At 34.8% G+C, this 24,923-nt stretch overlaps 1 protein-coding gene across 5 annotated transcripts in view; it reads left to right on the top strand.

The window, feature by feature from the left end:
- The first annotated feature begins 2,772 nt into the window (after positions 1-2,772).
- The window catches only part of fhip1b (FHF complex subunit HOOK interacting protein 1B), a 34,459-nt gene continuing 12,308 nt past the window's right edge, over positions 2,773-24,923 (top strand). For 2 of the 5 annotated variants that reach the window (XM_005167654.6, XM_021478579.3), the window contains exons 1-5: positions 2,773-2,898; positions 17,598-18,073; positions 20,515-20,653; positions 20,749-21,011; positions 23,084-23,314. In XM_005167654.6, the coding sequence (XP_005167711.1) occupies positions 17,945-18,073; positions 20,515-20,653; positions 20,749-21,011; positions 23,084-23,314 (762 nt within the window). In that variant the 5' untranslated portion in view covers positions 2,773-2,898; positions 17,598-17,944. Of the gene's footprint in view, positions 2,899-17,597; positions 18,074-20,514; positions 20,654-20,730; positions 21,012-23,083; positions 23,315-24,923 lie in introns of those variants that run through there. The other 3 variants (XM_009304715.5, XM_021478578.3, NM_001130857.1) reach the window with 2 other exon arrangements.

The following is a 24,923-nucleotide window of genomic DNA, read 5'->3' as shown; positions in this document are numbered from 1 at the left end:
AGGTGCTATGTGATGCTTATCGTCATGACAACGTTTCCCCTGAGGAACCACAGGTAAGCAGTTTCCTCCTGGGTCAGCACACTGTTAATCATATTTATGCAAACACTATGGACAAATGAAAAAGAGAACTCTGAAAACCAATATTGATTTTTTTCTGTGGTACTTTGGAACAAACTTATCCACAGACACAGTACTTGTATGACAAAATATCAGTGCACAGAAAGTATTTAATTGTGGTTTTGATTTAAAGTTTTAATTTGACCTTGAATAGTTTTTTTAATTTGTGTTTAAATTTAGAACTGCGTGGTGGTGCAGTGGGTAACACATTCGCCTCACAGCAAGAAGGTGGCTGGTTCGAGTCCTGGCTGGATCAGTTGGCAATGCTGTGTGGAGTTTGCATGTTATCCTTGTGTTTGCATGGGTTTCCCCCACAAATCCAAAGACATGCAATGTAAGTAACTAAATTGTCCGTTGTGTATGTGTGTGAATGAGTGTGTGTGGGTGTTTCCCAGTGATTGGTTGCAGCTGAAATGGCATCTGCTGCGTAAAAACATACTGGATAAGTTGGCGGTTCATTCCACTGTGGTAATAAAGGTACTAAGCTGAAAAGAAAACGAATAAATGAATGTTTTAATCTCTCTCTCTCTCTCTCTCTCTCTCTCTCTCTCTCTCTCTCTCTCTCTCTCTCTATATATATATATATATATATATATATATATATATATATATATATATATATATATATATATATATATATATATTTTTTTTTTTTTTTTTTTTTTTTTTTTAGGGCAACACGGTGGCTCAGTGGGTAGCACAATTGCCTCAGAGCAAGAAGGTCACTGGTTCGAGCCTTGGCTGGGTCAGTTGGCATTTCTGTGTAAAGTTTGCAGGTTCTCACCGTGTTGGCGTGGGTTTCCTCCGGGTGATCCATTTTCCCCAGATTCCCCCACAAGTCCAAAAATATGTTGTACAGGTGAATTGGGTAGGCTAAATTGTCCGTAGGGTATGTGTGTGAATGGGAGTGTGTGGGTGTTTCCCAGTGATGGACTGCAACTGGAAAGGCATCCGCTGCGTAAAACATGTGCTGGATAAGTTGGCGGTTCATTTCGCTGTGGCAACCCCAGATTAATAAAGGGACTAAGCCGAAAAGAAAATGAATGAATTAATTTAATCAAAATGTTGAATTTCATATATCATAATTTATTATTAATCAACTGATTTAAATCATTTTATTTAATTATTTAGTATGTATTTGTATTATTTTTCTCCAAACTTTCCACATGCCCCTCATACTCTCTTGCAGTCCCCTGTTTTGTGCATTTAATTTTAGATATATTTAAGCAATTAGTATTTACCCAGACAAAGATTGACAGAAAAAAGCCAAATTATAGTTTATCAAAAATAATAAGTAAATATACATAAACGTACAAACCTAAAGATTTACAAGATGTCCTGCCTAATCAATCCACAGAAGTCTTGTTTTGTTGCACATCATAAACAACAATTACTAATCATGCCATGGCTAACTCATGAATATTAATTACGAGCCATGTGTGGCATAAGGTGTGGCCGCAGCTAAAAGGTTACTAAGCAGCGCAAGTTCTATTAATTAATGGGGTATAATTTAGTGTTATTCTTTCTTTTTGGTGTTTGCATATCTTAATTCCTTAATAAGTAATGATATATATTTTTTTAATTCTATAAATTTCAGACATTTATTTGGAGTTTCTATAAAAACTTTCTCTTTATATACCTGTTAAAGAGTATATGATGGTCATTAATGGTATTCCCTCTAAGCTTAAGAAATTATTAGTAAATGATATAGTTCAAGATACAAATTTAGATTTTAGTCTTAAATTGGAAGGTTTAAATATAAAAGAACATTTTTAAAAAAATAATAATTATCTTAGAATAATTTGCCAGATTGTCAATGTTCCTTCAGCTATTGAGTACTGGAGATCACAATTTCAAGATGTTAACTGGAACGAGACTTTTAAGATTCCTAGATGTTTTTACGTTTTTATATAACGAATAAAATTAGAGAGGTGTCGTTTAAAATTGTTTATCGTATTTACCCTGTAAAACAGATAATTGCAAGATTTTGTAAAGATGTTGATGTAAAATGTACTTTTTGTAACAATAAAGAAGAGAGTATTGTTCATTTATTTTATGATTGTATTTATACACTATTGTTTTGGTGTGATCTTTTCTTTTTTTTGTTAAGCAGAGTACGAATATTGCATTAATATTCAAAGAAAAATGTTTTATTTATTTATTTATTTTATTTATTTTTTGACAAATACAGTTGACTTCAAAATGTGGCATATTGTTAATTTGCTCATTATACATGGAAAATGTTTTATTCATAAATGTAAATGGGCTGTGAAAAACATTATTTTACTCACTTTAAAATAGAAATAGTTCATTGCCTATGCACAATAAAAGAAACAAAAAATATCAAAGCAAAACGAACTGTTAATTATTTTAAAGCCTTAAATTTTGTTTTTTGAATAATTGTATTTTTTTTTCTTATATTGTACTTCATTGGATGTCAATATAATGTTGATATTGCGCTTGTATATTCTGTGTTCTAAAATTGCACACGCAATTTTAAAAGCAGCGCAAGTTCGGGTTAATATGATTAATATTCATACTCCGCTTTTTCAATTCGCCAACTTCGCCGGCGGTGGCGCTCCGAGCAAAACAACAGAGCTCCAGCTATGGCCGCCACCCTCCAGTGTGACGTCACCGCGTCCCGTGCGCGTAGGTGTGTCCGTGGAGTCTGTGGAGAAAGATGGCTGCGGGACGAAGGGAGAGGTTGAGAAATCTCAGATTCGCTGTTTGAGGACTGACAGGTTACAATAGAGGACAAGGAGGAAAACTGCGTTCGCTCGCGTAAGTATTTTCTGCTCCGTTTATAATGGTGGTTTCGCGCTGTGTTGTCCCGTTACCCGTTTCCCGCTCGGCTCGCAAGCTCGGACAGCGTCAAATCAAATCTGACCCGTTGCGAGCTCACCGTACGGTTAACGTTGAAACTCCACACAGATGAGGCGAGGAATAAAACTGCCAGTGAAAGGAAATATGCGTAGGCCTTATAAATAATGAAAACATCCAGAAATGGGTTTAATGTACGTTGTCCCACTTGACATTAAGCAGATAGAATAACGGTTCTTAACCGTTCCGTGACCAGTGTGTGTTTAAAACGACACATCACTGCGTGGGAATGTGTAGCGTGACACATACTCGTACTGAAAGTGAGAAAGAGGGAGCCTCATTCACTTAAACTTGAATTGTGCTATTGACAGCTGGTTAGGTATTTCTAGGTCATCATCTTGGTATGAAGAAGTAAAGCGATTCTGTTCAAGGGTTGTTTACAGCTGTTGTAAGTGGCTTTTGACCTGTGCAGCTTTATTGTAATTACTCATGTGGTGATCCCAGGTTTGGCCGGTAAAATATTTCAAGTCACAAGTCTGAGGTTTTAAAATGACTGCTATGTTGTTGTTGTTTAACCTGAGTACTCAAAACTTGGCTTTTGGAGCTAGTGCCTATTATGGTGCATAATTTCGGGCCAAATATGTAATCATGTGGTTTATTTTGCAAGTAACTTGTATTTTAAGTGAGTCAGACCATACGTCTGCTTATGAAGTCTTATATTTTTTGTTTTCAGATCCTAAGTTTGAAAAAATCTATGATTATGGCAACAGCCTTTGGTGTCAGCTTCTTTGAGTCTTTCTTTTGGCATCTTTCGTTCGTAAAAAGCCTATTTAAGTAGTTTATGAAGCCCATGCTAATTAGACTTATAAACAAATTTTAGCATTAGCATTAGATTCATAGATGTATTTAACATTTCTTTTTGTATTTCTGTGATTTATTTTTGTTTTTTGATGAATGTACTAGTAAAAAAATGTGACTTGGTCTGACTTAAGCTTGTTGTCCTCATATAAATCATAGAAAACAAGCATAAAATAATACAATTCAATGATAGAATGCATCCTTGATCACTGTCAGCTTCTACTTCATCAAATTATGTCACTTTCAAGTCATAGCCTTAAATATGTATTGCATGCATTTTATGTTGATGTGACAGGACTGGGACATGGGGACAATTATTAATTTTATTTGTATTATATATTTCCATTTATTTATTTGTAGAATAATTTATATTTTCATGTTTTTACTCATTTGATGTGAATGATAACAACTTGAACTTGCTATTTCTAAAGAATATTTTTTCTTAATGACATATACTGGCATAACAAAACTATTAAAGCTGTTGGTTCAATTGGGCTAAGGACAAGAACAATGCCAGGGTTTTTACATTTGTAAAGTGTTTTTAATATAGAAATCTGAGAACCAAATGAATTACATAATAGTTTTTATTCACTGTATTTATGTTTTTATTTGAGGGACAGAATATGTACATTTCTGGTAGAATGTCTTGTGTGCGTGTGTGTGTGTGTGTGTATGTGTGTGAATTAGCTTCATTTGTTAGTTCTACCCATACTGCAACAGTCCTAATCTCATTTTAGTGTCAGAATGACTGAACTTTGTACTCTTGATGATTAAAACCCAAGGAATGAATGTGACCTGTATATAGTGCAAACAAACTTGCTGTCATTCTTTCTCTTGCTATTACTTCTTCAGTCATGTTTTTTCTTTGTTCCAACTCAGTGGTTAACACTCTTTAAAATGATTCTGATAAAGTTAGTCCTTATAGTTTATTATTCATTTATTCTTAAAAATATAAAACATGCTAACATGGATCTAAATGTAAAAAGTATTTGCAGTGGCATAAAAACTTAATCATACATGCATGCATCCATGATTAAGTGTACAGACCACACCACACAAGGATTTGGTCGCAAAAATAGATACTCTCAAATGCTCTTTCTGTTGAAAAACCTTGGCTTAGACTTGGAGGAAACAACCTTGTTTAATATTAAGCTGGAATGTTTTTCTTTAGCTAAATAGTTAGTTGGATTCAAGCAGTAATCTTTATGCATAGGATACATTATGGACAGTGCAGGTTGACTTAAATGTTTTGATCAGGAGTTTAGCGATTAAAAATCTGAAAATATCCAGTTTTTTCCTTATTGTTAACAGCAGATATCCTTAACCATTAGGTTACCAACATCTAAAAGAATGCACTCTTGTGATTCTAGTAATTCACTTGCTTGTTTAGCTACTCCTGATCTGCTAACCTACCATTACGACTTTACCTGTGAGCTGCCAAGACAGACACCTGGCTAATGATTCAGTGACCTCAGGGAGAATAAGAGAGAGAGCGAGAGAGAGAGATGTATTTCTCTCTCTCTCTCTCTCTCTCTCTCTCTCTCTCTCTCTCTCTCTCTCTTTCTCTCTCTTTCTCTCTCCCTCCCTCCCTCCCCCGCTCTCTCTCTTTTTTTTTCTCCACCCATTTTCCTTGCTGTCACATTCTCAAACATCCTGGGACTGTGATATAGGTCAAATGCAAAGTCAGATAACAATTATTTTCTTATTTATTTTGTATATATTGTACTGGGTTTCATAATAAAGCCTAATTTTACTATGTGTATCTCTAAGTATACAATGTCTTATCAGCACTTGCTCCATTTTTTTAGATTAGAATATACAATTAACGTCAGAATTATCAGCCCCCTTTTGATTTTTTTTTTCTTTTTTAATCATTTCCCAAATGATGTTTAACAGAGCAAGGAAATTTTTACAGTATGTCTGATAATATTTTTTTTTTCTGGAGAAAGTCTTATTTCTTTTGGTTTGGCTAGAATAAAATCAGTTTCAAATAAAAAATAAAAAATTTTAAGGTCAAAATTATTAGCCCCTTTAAGATATATATTTTTTCGGTTGCCTATAGAACAAACCATCGTTATACAATAACTTGCCTAATTACCCTAACCTGCCTAGTTAACCTAATTAACCTAGTTAAAACTTTAAATGTCTCTTTAAGCTGTATAGTAGTGTCTTGAAAAATATCTAGTCAAATATTATTGACTGTCATCATGGCAAAGATAAAAGAAATCAGTTAATAGAAATTAGTTATTAAAACTATTATGTTTAGTAATGTGCTGAAAAAAATCTTCTCGTCATTAAACAGAAATTGGGGAAAAAATAAACAAGTGGGCTAATAATTCAGACTTAAACTGTATATAATAATGTTTTAAAAATCATCTGAAACATCTGAGAATAAATAATTAAAGTACATGAGTAAAACTTAAGTTTTATAGTGCATTTTCCACACATCTGTAGATTAGGTTCCACTTTAAATTGCCATTTATGGGCATCTAGGTTTAATAAATGCCAGTAAAGTAATGTTTGTCTATTTCAAATTTTTTCATACCTTTTCTGAACAGAGTACATGCTGTGGCGTGAAAGAATATATTTTGTAAACTATTAATGTACTTTTGATTTGGATTTTTGCTAAACTTGCTTTAAAAAGTTCTATTAAATGTAAAAAACTGCAGTAATGATGCTGTTTCACATAAATTATGTGAAATATTTATAATTGAGGTCAGTTATTGAGGTTTACAAAGTAAAAAAAAAAAAAAAAGAAATCAGCTTCCAGCCCATAAACATTGCATTTTTAATGTCATATGTGTGTCCACGAAACTGACCTGGATGGCGGGAGTATGCCTGAACCTCTTACTAGGGGTTGCACGGTTTACTGGTTATGGTAGTATCGTGATACTGGCTCTAAAATACTGGCAGTGTCACTGTAGTTTGTATACTGTAGTGTCGTCAATAATGGTTTATCTACAAACCATTACAAACCATTGCATGTGGGAAAGTCCCTAAATGCTCAGACGTTTGTGCAACGATAGACTATTTTATTTTAATAATCTGTGGAGCACTTTAAGGTCGCAAAACTGTGTAGAATTCACGCCATTTTATGGTAGCCTATTGCATGTTTTCTAACGCTTCAGTTTGAATGCACATCTGAACCGGTTCATTTCTGTTCCTGTTGATATGATTGAGTAGCCAAAATATCTGCACAGTCTCTTTAAAAGAATAATTCACAAAGTGAAATTTTCAATTACTATGGATTGCTACTTGATGAGACAAAAAAAATAGATTAAAAACCCAAAATAGCAACAGGAAACATTGAAACAATTTGTTCGGTATAATTTGTATCTTTATTTTAATGGATTTTTTGTTCAGTTATCTACACAAAAAGAATTAATAAATTTTAGGTGCCCTAAGGTGCAAATAATACTTTTTGACTTTAAAGGAATTATTAATTACATCCAAGAAGGCTTATTATATAAGTTACAGAATAAGCAGTATACTTTGCATTAATGACTTGTGAATGCATCTTTATGCATGTAATGCAGGTGTCACCTCTAGGTGTCCTTACTGTAGGGGAAATGTTATTGCGTTATAGCATGGTCATCCTTAACGATGATATGTTGATTCTGAAGGCCATGACACACCAAACTGACAATGAAGAACTAGCAGTGACAAAATCTGACTGGGTTAGCGCCTTGTGTTTTTTTCATGAAGACTATGGCCAAATAGCTGATACAGCCTATGCCTGCAAGTTCTGTATTTGTCATTAAAAATTGAAAGCTGTGCTGCATACATTCAAACCATAAAATGCATATTCCATTTTGATTATGAGTAATATTAATGACTTTTGTTATTCCAAATGGCTCTTGTCTTTAGGAATATATTCACATATTGAAATGCTCAGTTCAGATGATTGCCTGTCTGACTTCTTTGCTCACTTTCATCACTCTCGCTTTTTTCTTATTCACAGATTTTTTCTGTTAACTGACAATCAGCCAAACAGAGCTATCCACTTGATGCAGATTTAAAGAGTTCTTGGACACAAAAATGAAAATGACCTCAACATTAACTGTGGTTTTACACCTTTACGAGTTTCTTTCTTCTATTTAACACAAAGGATGAAGTATTGAATAAAATGACTATGGAAGTTCTGCATTGTTTAAAATATCTTTTTTATGTTAGAAGAAAGAAACTCAAATAGGTTTTCAGCTAGTAAAGCAGGGTGTAAATTATGGAGTTTTCATTTTTGGGTTAACTCTTCTTTAACGTGCTCAGTTGCCCAAAAGGCTCCAGAATGGGGTTTGACTGGTACAGACTGAATGGAATGCACCACAAAAAAATAAACTGATCAAGGATCGGCTTGTTGTGTCAGGGCCTTTATGGTAACTTAAAATACAATTTCTTAAAAAGTGCATTCTACTATTAGTCACAACTGTTTGTGCTTGTTTTAAAACACATAGATCTGAATCATGATACGGCAGTAGTGTGCATTTGTGGTGTTTGTGGTTGCAGGTCGATAAAGAAATCAGGGTGAAACACAAGGAGCTGACTGTTCTCCTTGGGGCATTAAGCAGTCAGTAAGCAGGCAGAGCTGACTGACTCTCTGGACTGCTCAGATAATCGCCACTGTTTTGTCCCGTTATGGAATCAGCCCACTGGTTGTGTTGTGCTGCAGTGTTGTTGAAAGCAAAGCATTTATGACAAAATTATGACTAAAAGCCGGCAGGTGGGAAGCAGGTGACAATATCAGTATACTAAGAAGCATGCAAATAACTTTTTCGATTGGTGTGGGAGCTAGTATTGATTATAAGCTTGAGTTTGATATTTAAAGCTTGTTGTGTGTTGTGAAAGTGTTTTGTGAATTTTCATTTGTGGTCTTTTGTTGTTTATGTAACAGAACATATAGTTTAACAAACCGGCTTCTCATTTTAAATTGGACAAGTCACACTTTTGTGTAACTGTTTTGTGTAACTCTTATCATCTCCACACAAACACTTGTGATCGGTTCATCGGATCAGCGAGTACCAATCGAGTCAATAAATGTGATTATCGGCCGATACTGATCTCTGGCTGATCGATCGGAGCATCTCCAGTAGCTGTGTAACTTCTTTTTAACATGCGTGTATAATGCAATCGATTCGACCCTCTAGATCAGTGGTCACCAAACTTGTTCCTGGAGGGCCGGTGTCCTGCAGATTTTATCTTCAACCCTAATCAAACACACCTGAACAAGCTAATCAAGATCTTACAAGGTATACTTAAAACATCCAGGCAGGTGTGTTGAGGCAAGATGGAGCTAAAACCTGCAGGGACACCGGCCCTCCAGGACCAGGATTGGTGACCCCTGCTCTCTAGATGATCTTAATTCAGCATTTTTGTCAATCATATTTTTAAGTTCTGGAGAGAAGCAAAAAGTGGCCACGCAAGTCCTCACATTGTTTCCCATACGTTGTTCAGCAATGTGGACACCTTCAAATGGTGTTGAAAGAGTCACATGCTGTATTTATAAGATACAATTCACCTCAAAAATGTCATTTCTGTCTTCATAATGTATTTGGGACCGTAAAATCACATGTGACGTGAGCTGACCATCAGCTGTTAACATAGGGAGGGCGGGTGCGCATGCGTGCCTCTGAATGAAGTTTACTTTAGTGGACAAAACCTGCATATGCTGTGAATAACAGGTAATGAAGTTGTACATAGCATTCAGTTTGTGGCACAGAGTGATTGTTTGGGAGCCGTGCGGGAAGTAAACTGCTCTTAGTAGTGAAAATGATACCGAAAGCGCACACAGCCAGATGTAGCTGACTGATTCCAGCCCAAAAAGTATCCAATTCCCACCATTCCAAGTCTATACAAAATTTAGCATTTTAACCAACAGTACAGCTATTGCTGTTTACCACATGTTTGAGAATAACAATAATAAAGCCCACTTATATTAACCTTTATTTTATATCTACAGAATCGTAAGAAAGTCGTGATTTTATTTTAGGAAAAAAAAAAATTGCGATTCTCATTTTAGCCAGAATAGTGCAGCTCTATTTCAGATATATGCTATTTTTTCATTATTTGAAATTTGTGATATTAAATGAGTTACAATTTATAGCACATTTCCCACTTGCTAACTTTCAGTTTCGCTTTAGTTAATTTAGGCTTGATATTTCTAATGAATGTTGAATGAATGGGACAATAATTTTGGTTTGTTTAATATTTTTATTTTACATTCTTAATTCCTCTGAGAATACTGTTAAATTTAAAAGATAATATGGTAAATACATACAAACTACCTGACAAAAGTATTGTCGTCGATCCCAGTGGTAAGAGCAGCAAATAATAACTTGACATCTAGTTGATCATTTGAAAAGGTGGCTGAAGGTAATCATCTGTTGAACTGCATTCCAATCATCACAAATACTGCAGAAAACCTATTGAAACTAGGGCTGGGCCGATAGACGATGCCATCGTCCATCGCCGATGGCCAATAGACAACACAATGCTGAACCGGCATCGCTGATTCTCGCCCCCGTTGCTAACCCGCTCGTGAAAAATACACACTTATGCCCGGTTTACACTATTATGTCTTAGTGTTAAAATGGCATTTTATAACAAAAGTGATCCACATCCACACCCTGATTTACCTAGCATTTCTGAACAGCCCTCTGTCAGCTGAAAACGCACATAACATGACCACACGCTCTGTCATGTGCTTGTCTGAGCTCCAGTGAGCAGTGCACGTCGGACATTTTATCAAGGATGTACCGCTGAATCGCGTCTCACTATAGTTGTTAAACGTGATATTGAATTCATCTTGTCTCTATCTAACGACTCTTCGGTCTTTGAATCTATCAGGTGACGTGTCACAGCATCAGTACACTGCTTCAGTCTTTCACTTTCACACTAGTAATTTTAGTGAAAACCTCAGATACTGTTGGTTGTGCACCTTTTTTACCGACCAACCTCATGTGGAAAAAGTGATTGACAGGTGGTAATTTGTGTGCAACTTATCTTTATTTATTTATAATTTGTTTTATGGGTAAAACTAAGACTATGCTGGTCAGGTAGTTGAAACAGTAGGCTACAAATAATAATTTTTTTAAAATTCATTATTTAATAATAATTAATTCACCTCTGCCTACGACAACGATGCCATCGTCCATGGCGATGTTTCACTTTAGACATTGTACAATGCCAAATTGGTCAACATCGCCCAATCCTAATTGGAACCCGCATGAACCCAAGTTTTTCACAGATATCAGTCAAGTTTAGTGGAGGAAAAATCATGGTTTGTGGTGCCCATTACATTACAAACAACAGGAGAAGCAGGATAGCACTCCTTCTCATGCTTCAGCCTCCACATCAAAGTTACTGAAAGCAAAAAGGTCAAGATGCTCCAGGATTGGCCAGCCCACTCACCAAATATGAACATTATTAAGCATGTCTAGGGTAAGATGAAGAATGAGCCATTGAAGATGAATCCAAAGAATGTTGTTGAACTCTGGGAGTCCTGCAAGAACGCTTTATTGCCATTCCAGATGACTTTATTAAGTTATTTGAGTCATTGCAGAGTTATTAATTTTTTTTCACTGCACCATGACTTTATATTCTATACTGTAAATTATTTCTGTTAAGTGACAAGATTTTTTGTCTGAGCAAAGTCACACCTTACTGTCCACCTTACTGTCCTAATTAAATAAATCAAGGCATGTTCAGAAATGTATTTTGTTAAAATAAGTGTAATCTAGAAGCCTTTGCCTTTCATATAAGCCACTTCTGATTTATTTTTGACCAGTTGCGACTTAAAATCAGGTGACTTTATGTATGAATTCAGGTTGTCTATAATATATTTTATGTAATTTATTTGACAATAAACATCATAGTATAGTCTTTTTGCATATGCCTTTATAGGAGCAATTCAGTTATATTACACAAAATATAAGATGAGAGTGTGCTGACACAGTATAATTTAGCACAGGAGCAAGATTACTAGTGAGTGATTGACTAGCATGACTGGCGTAGTGGTGGTCAGCAGGGCTTTGTGTGCTCTAAGAAACACTCATCTAATTAAAAACTATGCCAGGCTATCGAACTGCCTCTTTGCTGGCTAGAAACTGCACTCGTAAGTGGATGTTGTTTGACTTGGTCTGGAACATGGGATCTTGCTGTAGTTGAATTTGCCTGTGACTCATAGTGTCCAATCTACAGTACCAAGAAGTCTTTGTATCCCCCTTAAGTTTGTGACGCATGGTTCCTCCCTCCCTTCCTCGAGAGACAGTTTCTACAGCATTATGTCATTTGAATTGTTAAATGTCTTTCTTGGGATGAGGGAGTTCTTGTAGGGAAGGAAGCTGTACTTGTAATGGTCAAGGAAGTTTTTATTGAATGGCGGGGTGGAGTGTGTGTGTTCAGTGCTTCCTTAAAAATGAGCTTTTGAGGTTTTTTTTGATGAAGTTTGTTATTTAATCTGTTTATGCTGCCTCTGTGTTTGTTTGTTGCACACTTAAAACTTATCAGATCATATAATTTATTAAAATGATCGCAGATATGCAAATGTAAAATTAGTTTTTTAAAGCACTAAACCCCATAAGTTAAGGTAACTCAAACCGTTTGAGGAAACCGATTGCAACAAACCATTTAAGTTTAATAACTAATCCTAATGAGGACTGTGAACTTAATCCATTTGAGTAAATGAAGCAATTTGAGCCCAGTAAAACTTAATAAATGAAGAGAACTCAAACCAACTGAGTACTGTACACCCCAATAAGCTAAGGCAACTCAAACCGTATGAGTAAACCGATTGCAACAAGCCATTTAAGTTAAACTAATCTATATGAGTGCTGTGAAGCTACTCCATTTAAGTTGAAGTAAAGAGGTATTTAATTAACTCATTACCTTCAGCACTGAGTTCAAAACTCTTTTCAAATGAGTAGAAATAACTTTCAGTCAATTTTGAGTTAACTACACTCATTTCATTCGATTAAGTTGACTGTCTGGGTTTTACAATGTGTGGTAGGAATCAAAATAAACTCAATCACCTTTTGAAATACTTTAAATCTTTTGAGTGGTTTTTCAAATGATGTTTGTTTGTCATAATTGCAAGGGCTGGTGCATTCATTTGCTCTAATTGTATCCTCAAGATTACTCTAAATGTGTCAGTTATTATTACTGATATGCCCACATGAAATCTGCGCTCGCAGAATTCAGCAGATCTTAGCCCATCAATGATTGTTTATTTACTTGTGTAAATGTGTGTAAATTCATATTTATTCAGTTTTTAAATTTATTTTAATTGTAATATATTGTCTAATATGAAAATATTTAAATGATTTATTTACAACATGGTTTGTAAAGTAGTATTTTCTGAATTTTAGTAGATGTATTATATGAGAGACTTGCTTCGTTTACCAAAAAATGTAGATCTAATTGGATTTGCATTGTAAACATTAAATAACAGGTATTACTTTTTATTTCATATATTAAGGTTTCCGTTATGATACTCCCAAAGTCATTTCGCATAATCTGCAGATTTTTTACCAAAATTCTGCACAGAAACAGCAAAAAATGTCCGCAGATTCTGTCTGGCCCTACTGATATCTAGGAATCACCTGTTGTTGTTTTTAGGTCATGTGGTAGTTAGTTTTTTTGCTTGTAGTCTGTGGCTGTGACTCCCTTTCACATCCTTAATATATCTTTCGAACACATATTACAGAGCTTTCTCTTTGAAATAAAAATACATTTTTACATAATTTCCAAAATTCATTCATTGTTTTATCATTGAGAGCAAAAAAAACTATAGGAGGAATAAGGAATAATCTTATTTGTGAAAACTTGTCGGACATAGCATGCATGGTTTCCGCTACATTCATTCTTCCATGGCGGGGTTCCACGCAAAAATTCATCCCGCCAAGGCTACATTACAGCTTCTCATTCAAAACATTACATTTTTTTAAAAGCAGGTAATAATCGCACCTAAACGTATTAAAAGGTAAGTGAATTATAACAGTGCAAACTTTTGTGTAACCGTAGTAGTGCTGTGCGTCATTTGTTTAACCCTTTAATGTTACGTGCTAATTCTGACTGACAGGTGCATGATGCGTTAGGCCAGCAAACACGACGTATAGCCGTTTCACTTTACTTCAAGACGCATTAATTCTGCTCTGTAGGTCTATTAGAGACATTCATAAATATTCCTAGCAAATCTAATAAATCCTGGAGACATAAATGCACTAAATCGCAATTCAGCATCGTTTATTTGACAGCGCACAAGGAGATCTGCATGCTCTTGAAGCGACTCATATTTAAGTGGACATGCTAGAACACTAAAAAAATTATTCAGAGATGGTTCCTTGGATTTACTCAATTTTTTTTACGTTAAGTGGTTGTAAACAATTTATTTGTGTTGAATTTAAACAAACAAATTAAGTTGAACATTATTAAACTTAATTTGTTTGTTTAAATTCAACACAAATAAATTGTTTGCAACAGTTCTGCATGCAACACTTTTTTCAGTGAAGTTTTGTGCACGAGCAGAGGAAGTCGGCGCGCAAGCAAAGAGATCAGCATGCTGTAGGCTATTACATAAATGCGATCTCAACATTTGTCATTCAAATAATAACGGCCACATGTAGTTGGTAGATCTGTAAAAATAAAGGCTTGCTGCCACAGCTGGAAAAAATCAAAGAGGAAACACTGGCATGTGAGCTCAGGGAAAAATAGAAAGGTCAAGTATTGTAAAAATTGTATCTATTCAATTAATTAATTTATTAAAAAAAAAACTTTGGCTAGAATTATGCATTATAGGCTTAAATTATAGAGAGAAATAACAGATGAACCGAGACTGCAGTCTGATCATGAAGCAGATCAACGTTGATCTTTCTTTATTGGTGTCAGTGCAGAAATGAACAAAACAACAGGCCTAATACAAAATATTGTAAGAGTAACGTATGGAAAAATTATCAGATGGAAATTTGTTAATTTTCACAAAGAATTAACAGCACAAGTAATATTTCAGTATGCTTTCGTATTTGACATTAAATGCACATTTACCAGTAGAATTGATGTCATCTCACTCATTTCTACTCCTCATTCTCTCTTCATATAGTGTATATATGGCTATTACACAACCATAATACACTGTGATGTAGCCTTGTTCTTTAGTTCGTTGGATCGTTTTGCTTTCTCACTACAATCTATCCACTCCAGAGTTTTTCAATCGAGCTGAGACCTCATCATTTAGGCAATCTCAGACTAAATTATTTGACATGGATCTAAGCGCAATTGCGGGATTTATATATGCCAAACGAACCACGCTAACTGGGCAAACGAAACCGGTTCTGAATCAAACGTCTAGATGTGAAAGCACCCTATTTGCACGCAATTGACAAACCGTCACAGCCAAATTAAACTTTAGTGACGAGCTGCAATCGAGCCAGTTATGATCTTGTCTACTGTCCCTAGCGTCTCGCACGCTGGCCCTGGGCCATTGGGGAGTCCTGCATATAATTTTTTTAGCTTCCTGTTTAGAAATGTGGGGAACATTTATTTCTTTTTTTAAACTAAAAAAAAAGCCTTTTTCCTCGACCATGACCCTTCTAGCAAGATATTTGGTTTGAGGGAAACAAAACTAACAAAATGTACTTTGACAACATGTAAAATGCATGATATGAAATTGTCTGCCAAATGTGTCAATGCTAATGTAATCATGCTAAAATGAATGTCGTCTCAAAGGAATGCTGACACTGTGAAGTGTCACTGAGTAGTTACACCGGAAGTTTAGACAACAGGAAGAGTTGTGGCAATGTATCATCACAGGAAACGTACCGATAAAGATGTTGTCTGCAGGTAGGTTTAGATTAATATAGCTTACATTGAAGTACAGTAGATGAGTATGGGCTACTGCTTCTGCTTTGTGTGTTGAGAGCACATCTGCCTGTTGTATATTGAGTGAAGCTAATTAACCAGGTTTCACATTGATTAGACTGAGGCAGGGATATACTAGTGTGTTGAATCCTATTTTTATCACCAAAGTTTTCTTACTCTTCTTTTAAGAAAAAAACAAAACATAAGAGCAGTAACTCATGGTGCATGTAAACATGGTTAGGTGTGTTTTGAAGCACACTGGTCCTTTGTTGTTTTAATAGAAATCCTACTAAGGATTGTACATAAGACATTAACCAAACATAAACCTAGATGTATTAACCGAAACTGGTATTAAATGTTCATCAGTTAGATAATGAATTCTATAATGGGGATATTTATTACATTAATAATCATTACATGACTTGACTGAGACTGCTCCAGGAAGTTTATCAACATTTGCATAAGTCAATTAATACTTATGCAATAAACTGTATCAATATTTTGCTTTAACATACATGTCAGGTTGTATTTTTGTCAGAAACTGCCAAATTAAATGCAGTTTAATTATACAGCCTATTTGTGTTCTTTACACTTTTGAAAATGTTTGCCTATTGGCTAAAATCTGTTTATTCAAAATTGTTTCCAATAATCTTCTATTATTAATGCTATTTAGTACTGTTAAGGTAATAATTTACATCATTGTGCATATTTTAGGGAAATTTTAGATGTATGTTTTTTTTATACATGTTTTAAATTCTTAAATACAACAGATTACTTTTATTTGATCAGAAATACACCAAAAACATAATAGTGTGAAATATTATACCAGTTTAAGTTTTTTATTTTAACTCGTTTTTAAAAAATAAAATGTATGCCCATGTTGGCAAATATATGAAGAGTTCAGATGCAGAAGTGTAATCAGAAGTGTCCTGTCTTCCAATATTAGCATTTTACTCGGCCTTCTATGTCTTAATTCAGTAATTTCACTTTTATGGCAAAGAATAGATTATTTTCATCACTTTTAACATGAAATATCTGAACATAAACATAAGAAAATTACAGATGTCACTTAGAGGTTTTTGCATCTGAACTGTATTTTCAGCAGCCATTACACCAGTGTTTTATCTATTTTGATCAGTTTAAGTGATTCCTTTCTGACAAAGGGTATTGATTTCACTTTACATCGGGTCATAAAATGCGGGGTGGTTAATCCAAATATCACTGGGCAATTCTAAATACTAGAGTAAATGGAGAAGGGAACATTTTGAGCTTGTCTACTTTAGACCACTACTTTTCTTTAAAATGGATTACTCTTTGTAGTGCAAATGCTCATGTGGTTAATAAGATCGCTTCACAGCAAGAAGGTTGCTGGTTCGAGCCTCGGCTGGATCAGTTGGCGTTTCTGTGTGGAGATTTCATGTTGTCCCCGTGTTAGCATGGGTTTCCTCCGGGTGCTCCGGTTTTCCCCAAAGTCCAAATACATGTGGTATAGGTGAACTGGGTAAGCTAAATTGTCTGCAGTGTATGGGTAAATGTGTGTGTATGGATGTTTCCCAGTGATGGATTGCAGCTGCAAGGGCATCTGCTGTGTAAAACATATGCTGGATAAGTTGGCGGTTCATTCTGCTGTGGCGATCCGAGATTAATAAAGGGACTAAGCCGAAAAGAAAATGAATAAATGAATGAATGAACATATTTATAAATCATGATATTGTACATTCAATACATATAGACCCTTCAAAAAAATCAGAAAAGTAGTTAAATATATACAACTGGTAGTGTATGTTAATCAGGTTAAAATAGGTTGATCATCAAAATAGTTGCAACTCTGTATATGCAGTTCCATGTCCTTTTGATCTCCCACAGAAAACTTCACACCGCCTCAGTTTGTGTTTTTACCTGCAGGTGTGAATGTGTCATCACTGACCTTTCTCTCTCTCTCTCTGTCCCTGCAGGTGTGTGTGGAGGAGTCGGTGTATCGGTATGGAGTATAGTGCCGATAGCAAACTGGATGACAGGGAGTGCAGACAAACATCGCATGCTCACACACTGATCACTGGTGTTCAGTGACTGTTGCTGCAATCCTCAGCAGGATCCATCACTTTCTATGCTTTTACCTCTTTTATTTCTTCAAGCTGGACTCCTCGTCACTTGATTTTTGGACACCTTTTTTGTGAGTCGCCTTACCTCCCTCCCCACCCCCTTTTCCCTTTTTTCTCCCTCTCTATTCTTTTCCCCCTCTCCCCTTTTATTCTTTCCCTGTTGACCTTTTGATTAAGTTTGGATCAGACTGAGTTCTAAAATGAGCTGGCTAAGTAGATTAAATCCAAGGGGTCCAGGCACTAGGACTGGTCGACATGCAGCCCCGTCTAGCCCATGCACTGCCGACCCTGAGACCTGTCTGATGGTGTTTGAGAACCACTGGAGACAGGTGAGAAACTGCACAGACACTTTTTCACATAACATGCATATATGGAACCTTATATGCCCTCTTGATCTGTTAGGAGTTGTGTATTAATCATGTATAATGTAAAAGCAGAACTTTTGTTGACTGTTTTACATTGAAGTTGTCCTATATTTAATATTATTGGATTTGAGGGGCATTATTTTTTTTTATACCATAATACTTTTTACCTGACTCCTAAAAGTCAGACAACAGAACCACTGACTTCCAAAGTATTTGTTTTTTCTTGTATGTATGTATATATATATATATATATATATATATATATATATATATATATATATATATATATATATATATATATATATATATATATATATATATGGACCTGACTTTTTTTAACATTGGTCCCTTTTTCTTGTGTTACATTTTTAATTTCCAAAGCTTCCAAGAATCCAAAATGGTCCGCATTTTGATGAATAATTGTATGGCAGCCATTGTAACATTAAGTAAAGATATGATTGATGATGGTTTGGCAACAAGCAGAAAATGTTCATGGGCCAGTGACATTGTAACATTGAAATGGTCTATATCATATAAATTACACATGTACAGTTGAAGTCTGAACGATTTGGCCCCCTGTTTATTTTTTTCCCCAATTTTGGTTTAACGTAGAGAAGATTTTTTTTAAACACATTTTTAAACATAATAGATTTAATAACTAATTTCTAATAACAGAGTTATTTTATCTTTGCCATAATGACAGTAAATAATATTTTACTAGATATTTTTTAAGACAATTCTATACAGCTTAAAGTGACATTTAAACCCTTAACTAGGTTAATTAGGTTAAAGAGGCAAGTTAGGGTAGTTAGGCAAGTTAGTCTACAGAACAAACCATTGTTATACAATATCGCGAAAAATATAGCTTAAAGGGGCTAATAATTTTGACCTTAAAATGGATTTTTTTTAAATTAACTGCTTTTATTCTTGCCAAAATAAAACAATTAAGATTTTCTTCTGAAGAACAAATATTATCAGACATACTGTGAAAATGTCCTTGTTCTTTTAAACTTGATTTGGGTAATATTTAAAAAAGGAAAAAAAAATCAAAATGGGGGCTAATAATTCAACTGTATGTCACAAATAAAAATCAATGTTGGCTTGAGAATTTAAAAGTAAATCTAATTTGCTTCTGCCTAGTATGGGTTTATTTTGACATTAGTTACAATATAAAGTGTATTATATTCATTATATTTGTATGTATTCTTTATATATTTTCACATATGTGAGATGCGTGTGACGTGAGGTTGACATTGATCGTATTATGCTGAATGTTTTGTTTGTGTTAATAATTTAGATGCTCTACAAATATTTCAAATGTGAGTGTTTTATAAGGGAAAATGAATACTCTGCATTTTATTTATTCATTAGTTTATGACTAAATAACCACTTAGTTAGTTTTCTTTCGTTATTTCTATATTCCAAAAACTTGTTTTATTTGTGAAGTGATTAAGATTGGGAATGAATATGAATATAAGGAATATAGTTCTCAGATTTTAATTGTGAATCATTAACTATTATACTGTTTTATAGGGTTAAAATGAATGCTCTGATTTTTGGGTATGACTAAAACAAATTGATTGCTTGACAGTTTTAATTTTTGACATATTTATGTTGCAAAACCATTTTTATTATTATATATTTTTTGCAAAGTGATTTAAGAATGTGCATTTTATGTGAATATAGTTTTTAGGGCTGCATAATATTGGAAAAATTTGACATTGAGATTTTTTTCCTGTGTAATATATATTGTGACACAAATACAATTTCACTAGATGACTTGAATAGCTTTATTTGAAAGGTCTTTAATTTAAATTGATTAGGACGGTATTGTTGGGGAGTGAAATATAATTATTTTATGTAATTTGTTATATACATAAACAAACTACAATCATAAATAAACAATAGAGCAAACAATAAAGTAAAACTAACAGTGCTTTGTGGTTTTCTGGGCAAAGACTAACAGTATTCAGATAAACAATTTAGTAAAAAGTATCTTTCTTTTATTAAACTACTATGGGCTATTAAAATGTTTTAAATTCTTTTAAAATGCTCACATAGTCACAAACCTTAAAAAACACATGCAGATAATTAATTGTCAATCTATTATTGTTTAATTCTGCAGTTTCTACAAAAAACTCGTGTTTTGGTTTCTGGTCATCTATAATCCCTTCTCCACATTGCATGTCTTGCAACATGACTATTGCAGATGCACACATTGCGATATTGATGCTGAAACTATATTATGCAGCCCTATAGTTTTTATATTTTAAGTGTAAAGTATTCATGATTTGGTGCATGTTAGTAAACATTTGTGCTTATATTGCATATAGTGCCTGTGTATATACTTGTTCCTTATAACTTTATCACATGTAGAATTTAACTGTTCTCTGTTCCCCTGTCAGGTGTCGGGGGTGTTGAAACAGAGAGAGTCTTCAGTGGGAGGTTTTGCAGATGATCTCACAGCGGTTCGTAATCACACAGATCAGATGCTGTGCCTGCTAGCTGAAGAGAGACCAGCAGGGGGAGACATTGACTCACCAGGTTAAAACTCTCTCCTGTGAGCTCCAAACAATTGTCTGGTCAAATATCTATTAAGACGCTGCTTTATGTGATCGTAGCTTGTCAAATGTCTGCAGCAATGGGTCCTATTCTGGAGATGGTGGTGGCGGAGAACATACTGGAAGAGTTGGTACAGTGGCATGTATGCCGTGGACTGGATCCGGACAGTCAGCTGGAGCTGTTGAAACTGTTCGAGATGCTAATCGGACAGTCACATCAGCCCCTGCTCCTGCACAGTGCAGTCCTGCAGCCACTGCTAAGCCTGCTGGGAGCGTGTGTGGATCCCCAGATGGGCTGCCCTCCTGCCCTCGAGTCCAGCCTTGTACTCCTGCTAAATCAGGTGATTGACTAAACACATTGTGACACCTGTTTGAACTTGAAGCCTTTAACCCTTACTTATATGCTCTACATATTTCTACTATATTCAGACAGCTACTTCTACATTTTTTCATATTTAAATGAACTCCACAGAATGTTATAGATTACTTTGGGTAACCCTTAGTTACTTTATGAGTTCTGATTGTTTCTGAGTCAACAAGGTTGTTGTTGGTCCTGGAAAAACATTCCTGACAGCCAGTTAGATTTTAGATGTGAGCTTAGAACTAGTCTTGTACACTGTAATCTCACTGTGATGGAAGGTTAGATTCTTGTTAATGGGTTAAAGTTTACCCTTATTCTTATTTATCACCCTGTCAATCCAAACCCATAGGAGTTTCGCTCAACTTTTGAGAACAAATTAAAATATTTATTTAAAGATTAATAAAATGAAAATCTCTCCTTACAAGACTTATTAAACTGTTTAATTCACATTTATTTATAAATGTATAATCATGTATCTTTTTTGTTTTATGAACATTTTTGTGTCAGAGTATTGGGTGAACACAAACAGAGAGAAAAAGCTCATGCCTAGGGCTGGGCGATTTGGCCTAAAATCAAAATCTCAATTTATAGGGTATACCAAAAGCTAGTGTTTCTTCCCATACTGATAAACTTTCGATGAACGGTTAATGTGACTTTTTATCTATTTTATACGCTTTCTTTTACAGCATCAATGTTGTAATGTAATTAAAATATAACCAGTTAAATAGACTTTGGCATTCATTTAGTTGCTCAAGCGTAAAACAAGATGAAAGGCCGTTTACACGCACATGCCTGTCAGGGTTAGCAGGCTAGCCCTGAAGCTCCATTGAAAATACTGGGGTAAAGTAAATGTTTATATTTTAAAGACATGGCGGGGGAAAATGTAGTCTAATGCAGTGCTTCTTGTACAATCTGAGACCCACTTTTTATCGATTTCACTCAGCCAGTGGAGATCGCTGACTTTTAAAGAAGACAGACATTAAACGTGCTGATTTTGTAATGGCAAACAGTTCACCGGAAGCGCTTGACTCAGGTTACTGACAAATTAAAAGTCTTTCCACATACTTCCGCATATACAGTACGCCTTTGAACATTTTAATTCAATTACGATTAATGAATGAGTATTGTTGTTTTATTTTTTTGCTTTCATACTTCACTGAGAAGTTTTTTTTTCTGGTAAATATGATCACATATTACAAGTGAGATCTACTATGTATGAATATTTGTTGAACATTAACATTGAACAACTGAAATAAAACATGCATTGCCTGAAAGCCAGAGTCACTTTTTTCTTATAAAAATGCATAAACAAAGAACTTGTACTTTTGGAAACAAAATTATTTATTAAATTTAAATTAAATGTTTTTTATATATTAAAAGTAGTAAACAAGCAGTGTCTCTTCTAAATATAGTGCAAAGTAAGGCTCAAGAATGCTACTTGACCAGAATCATCCTACTTGACCAGAGATCAGATGTGGCTGCAGACATGTAAATCAGCCTTAACAGAGCAGGGTCATGTGACTTGCGGTAGGGAAAGTAATTGAAAAAACGTTCTGGGAAAATTTGATCGATTATAGGTCTATTTTGATTACCTAAAATTTTCTAAATCTGCTTTTGTTGAGTAAATGATGACTGAATTGACTTTTTTAAAGTGAACTTAAGATTTTGGATTATATGTAAGGATTGAGTTTTTCTGTCAGGATTCTATTTCCAGACAAAACAAAACATTCTGCAATCAAAAGAGAGACAGACTGATAATACTTTACATTCCACATCTATTTGCCAAGCCTTGACATTACTACTAGTAATTCAGATCTCTAGATAAAAGAAGATTGAAGCAAATTCATTTAGTTTTTGTGGCTTTGAAAATCCAAAGTCTTTTTTTATTCATCTAATTTTATTTTTAAATGGACCAAAAAATATTAGTCTTATTAGCCAATACCAAACCATCAGGGTAAAATACAGCTGCACTACACAATGATTTTATATGTAAATAGACCGTAATATGTGTTTTGTTTATTTATAACTGTAAATGATGTGTGTTTGTGTCAGGTGTGTGTGTCCATGGCGAAGGAAACTGCAGTTTTGGAGTTGTTATTTAGGTGTGGTTCAGTTCAGCAAGGTCCCACAAACCTGCTGATCTTCTCCCTGTTGGTGCCATTTATACATCGAGACGGCGCTCTGGGGCAGCAGGCACGTGACGCACTGCTCCTTGTCATGGCAACCTCTGCCAGCAACCATGCTGTGGCACGGCACATCACTGAGAACTCCTACTTCTGCCCAGTAAGCATGAGTGTTTTTGTTATTGTGTGTGTGTGTGTGTGTGTGTGTGTGTGTGTGTGTGTGTGTGTGTGTGTGTGTGTGTGTGTGTGTGTGTGTGTGTGTGTGTGTGTGTGTGTGTACTTTGTTTTTATTAGGGCTGGGCGATGTTGCAAAAACAATTATCACGATATCAAGTTTTATATCATTCAATTGTGATAATTCTTGAATATATTTCAACAACATTTAGGAAAATTTGAAAAAAATTTTATTTAAACAATATATTACATTAGTCAAAAACAAAAATATTACAACAAAATATCTGATCTCTTAAAATAATTGTAAGTGTTTAAGAGACTCTTAAACTTGATAAATAAAATCCTTAAATACTGAACAATCAAAGCAAACTTTGAGGTGTGAATAATGATTATACAGTAAACCTCAAACTATGTCAACAGCACTAATTATGATAATCAAATCTGAGCTTTCAAGTAAAGGAACTAACCATCATTATTCAAATACGTATTACAACATTACAAATTTTGAATTGACTACATTTATCCTATGCTGAAAAAATTTTCAGATGGGGAGCTAGTAGCTGTGGATGCACAAGAAAAGAAACCAAAAAGTCACTCTGGTCCTTACATCCTTTTTTATTTACAATCTCTACTGCTGCTAGCCACCGCACTCATTTTCGCATATGTTGTTATTCTGACCTGAAGTGACAGGCATGTAAACGTGGTTTCCTTGACCATTTACAATGGGCTTTGCGCTTGCGCTCCCCTGGCGTCTCTCGTAACTAGGTGACCATCAGATCAACTGTTTCCTCAGAGGATGACAAACAAAGCTGCAGCTCAAATGCAAGTTTATGGTGAAAAGTATATAGCACTGTAGTGTTTTAATGCGCTGTGTTTGTCTGAGGTAATTAGTCTGCCGTTATTACTGAAATATATATATATATATACACAGGGCGCCCGCAGCATTCGGAAAAGTTCAGATGTTTTGAACTAGGTGCGGCTGGAAAATGCGCACAGGTCACTTTCATATGCGCATTGTGTAAATCACGCGCCATTGGAAATGACAAACATACGCCCTAAACTTATTGGCATTGCTTCCAAGGCCAGTGCTCAGCAGCCACATTTTAATAAAATAAAAGCACTTTATACCAAAACTACATACCCAATTTTTACCGATATTGACAATGTTCGGTCAAATATTGATACAGATTTTATCGCACAGCCCTAGTTTTTATATCTCGGTGGGGACTTAAATCTGAATGCACACAGACTCATGAGGACCAAAATGAAATCACACAGCAAATCAACGGTAAGGGGGCATGGTTAAAAATACTGTGATTGAAGCAGTCAAACTGACGTCAACTAAGAAGGACCACCACTCCAAACATGGATTACCAAAACAAACTTTTTTTCAATGGATTAACTTGCAAAGATCAATTGTTCACCTAAAAAATAGCAAAAAAAAAAAAAACAACAACAGAAGAAAGTGGAGTTTCCAAGTCATTTTTGTTCATTATATTTTTTCTCTGCTTTTGTTTCCTCATTAATAGCATGCCTTTATAAATGTGCCGCCTGTTCATTTTATGATGTGCTTTGTTGTAACCTTCATTTCATTT

This window comes from Danio rerio, chromosome 9, assembly GCF_049306965.1.
Source record: "Danio rerio strain Tuebingen ecotype United States chromosome 9, GRCz12tu, whole genome shotgun sequence".
Taxonomy (NCBI): domain Eukaryota; kingdom Metazoa; phylum Chordata; class Actinopteri; order Cypriniformes; family Danionidae; genus Danio; species Danio rerio.
This window is presented reverse-complemented; position numbering and strand designations above follow the sequence as displayed.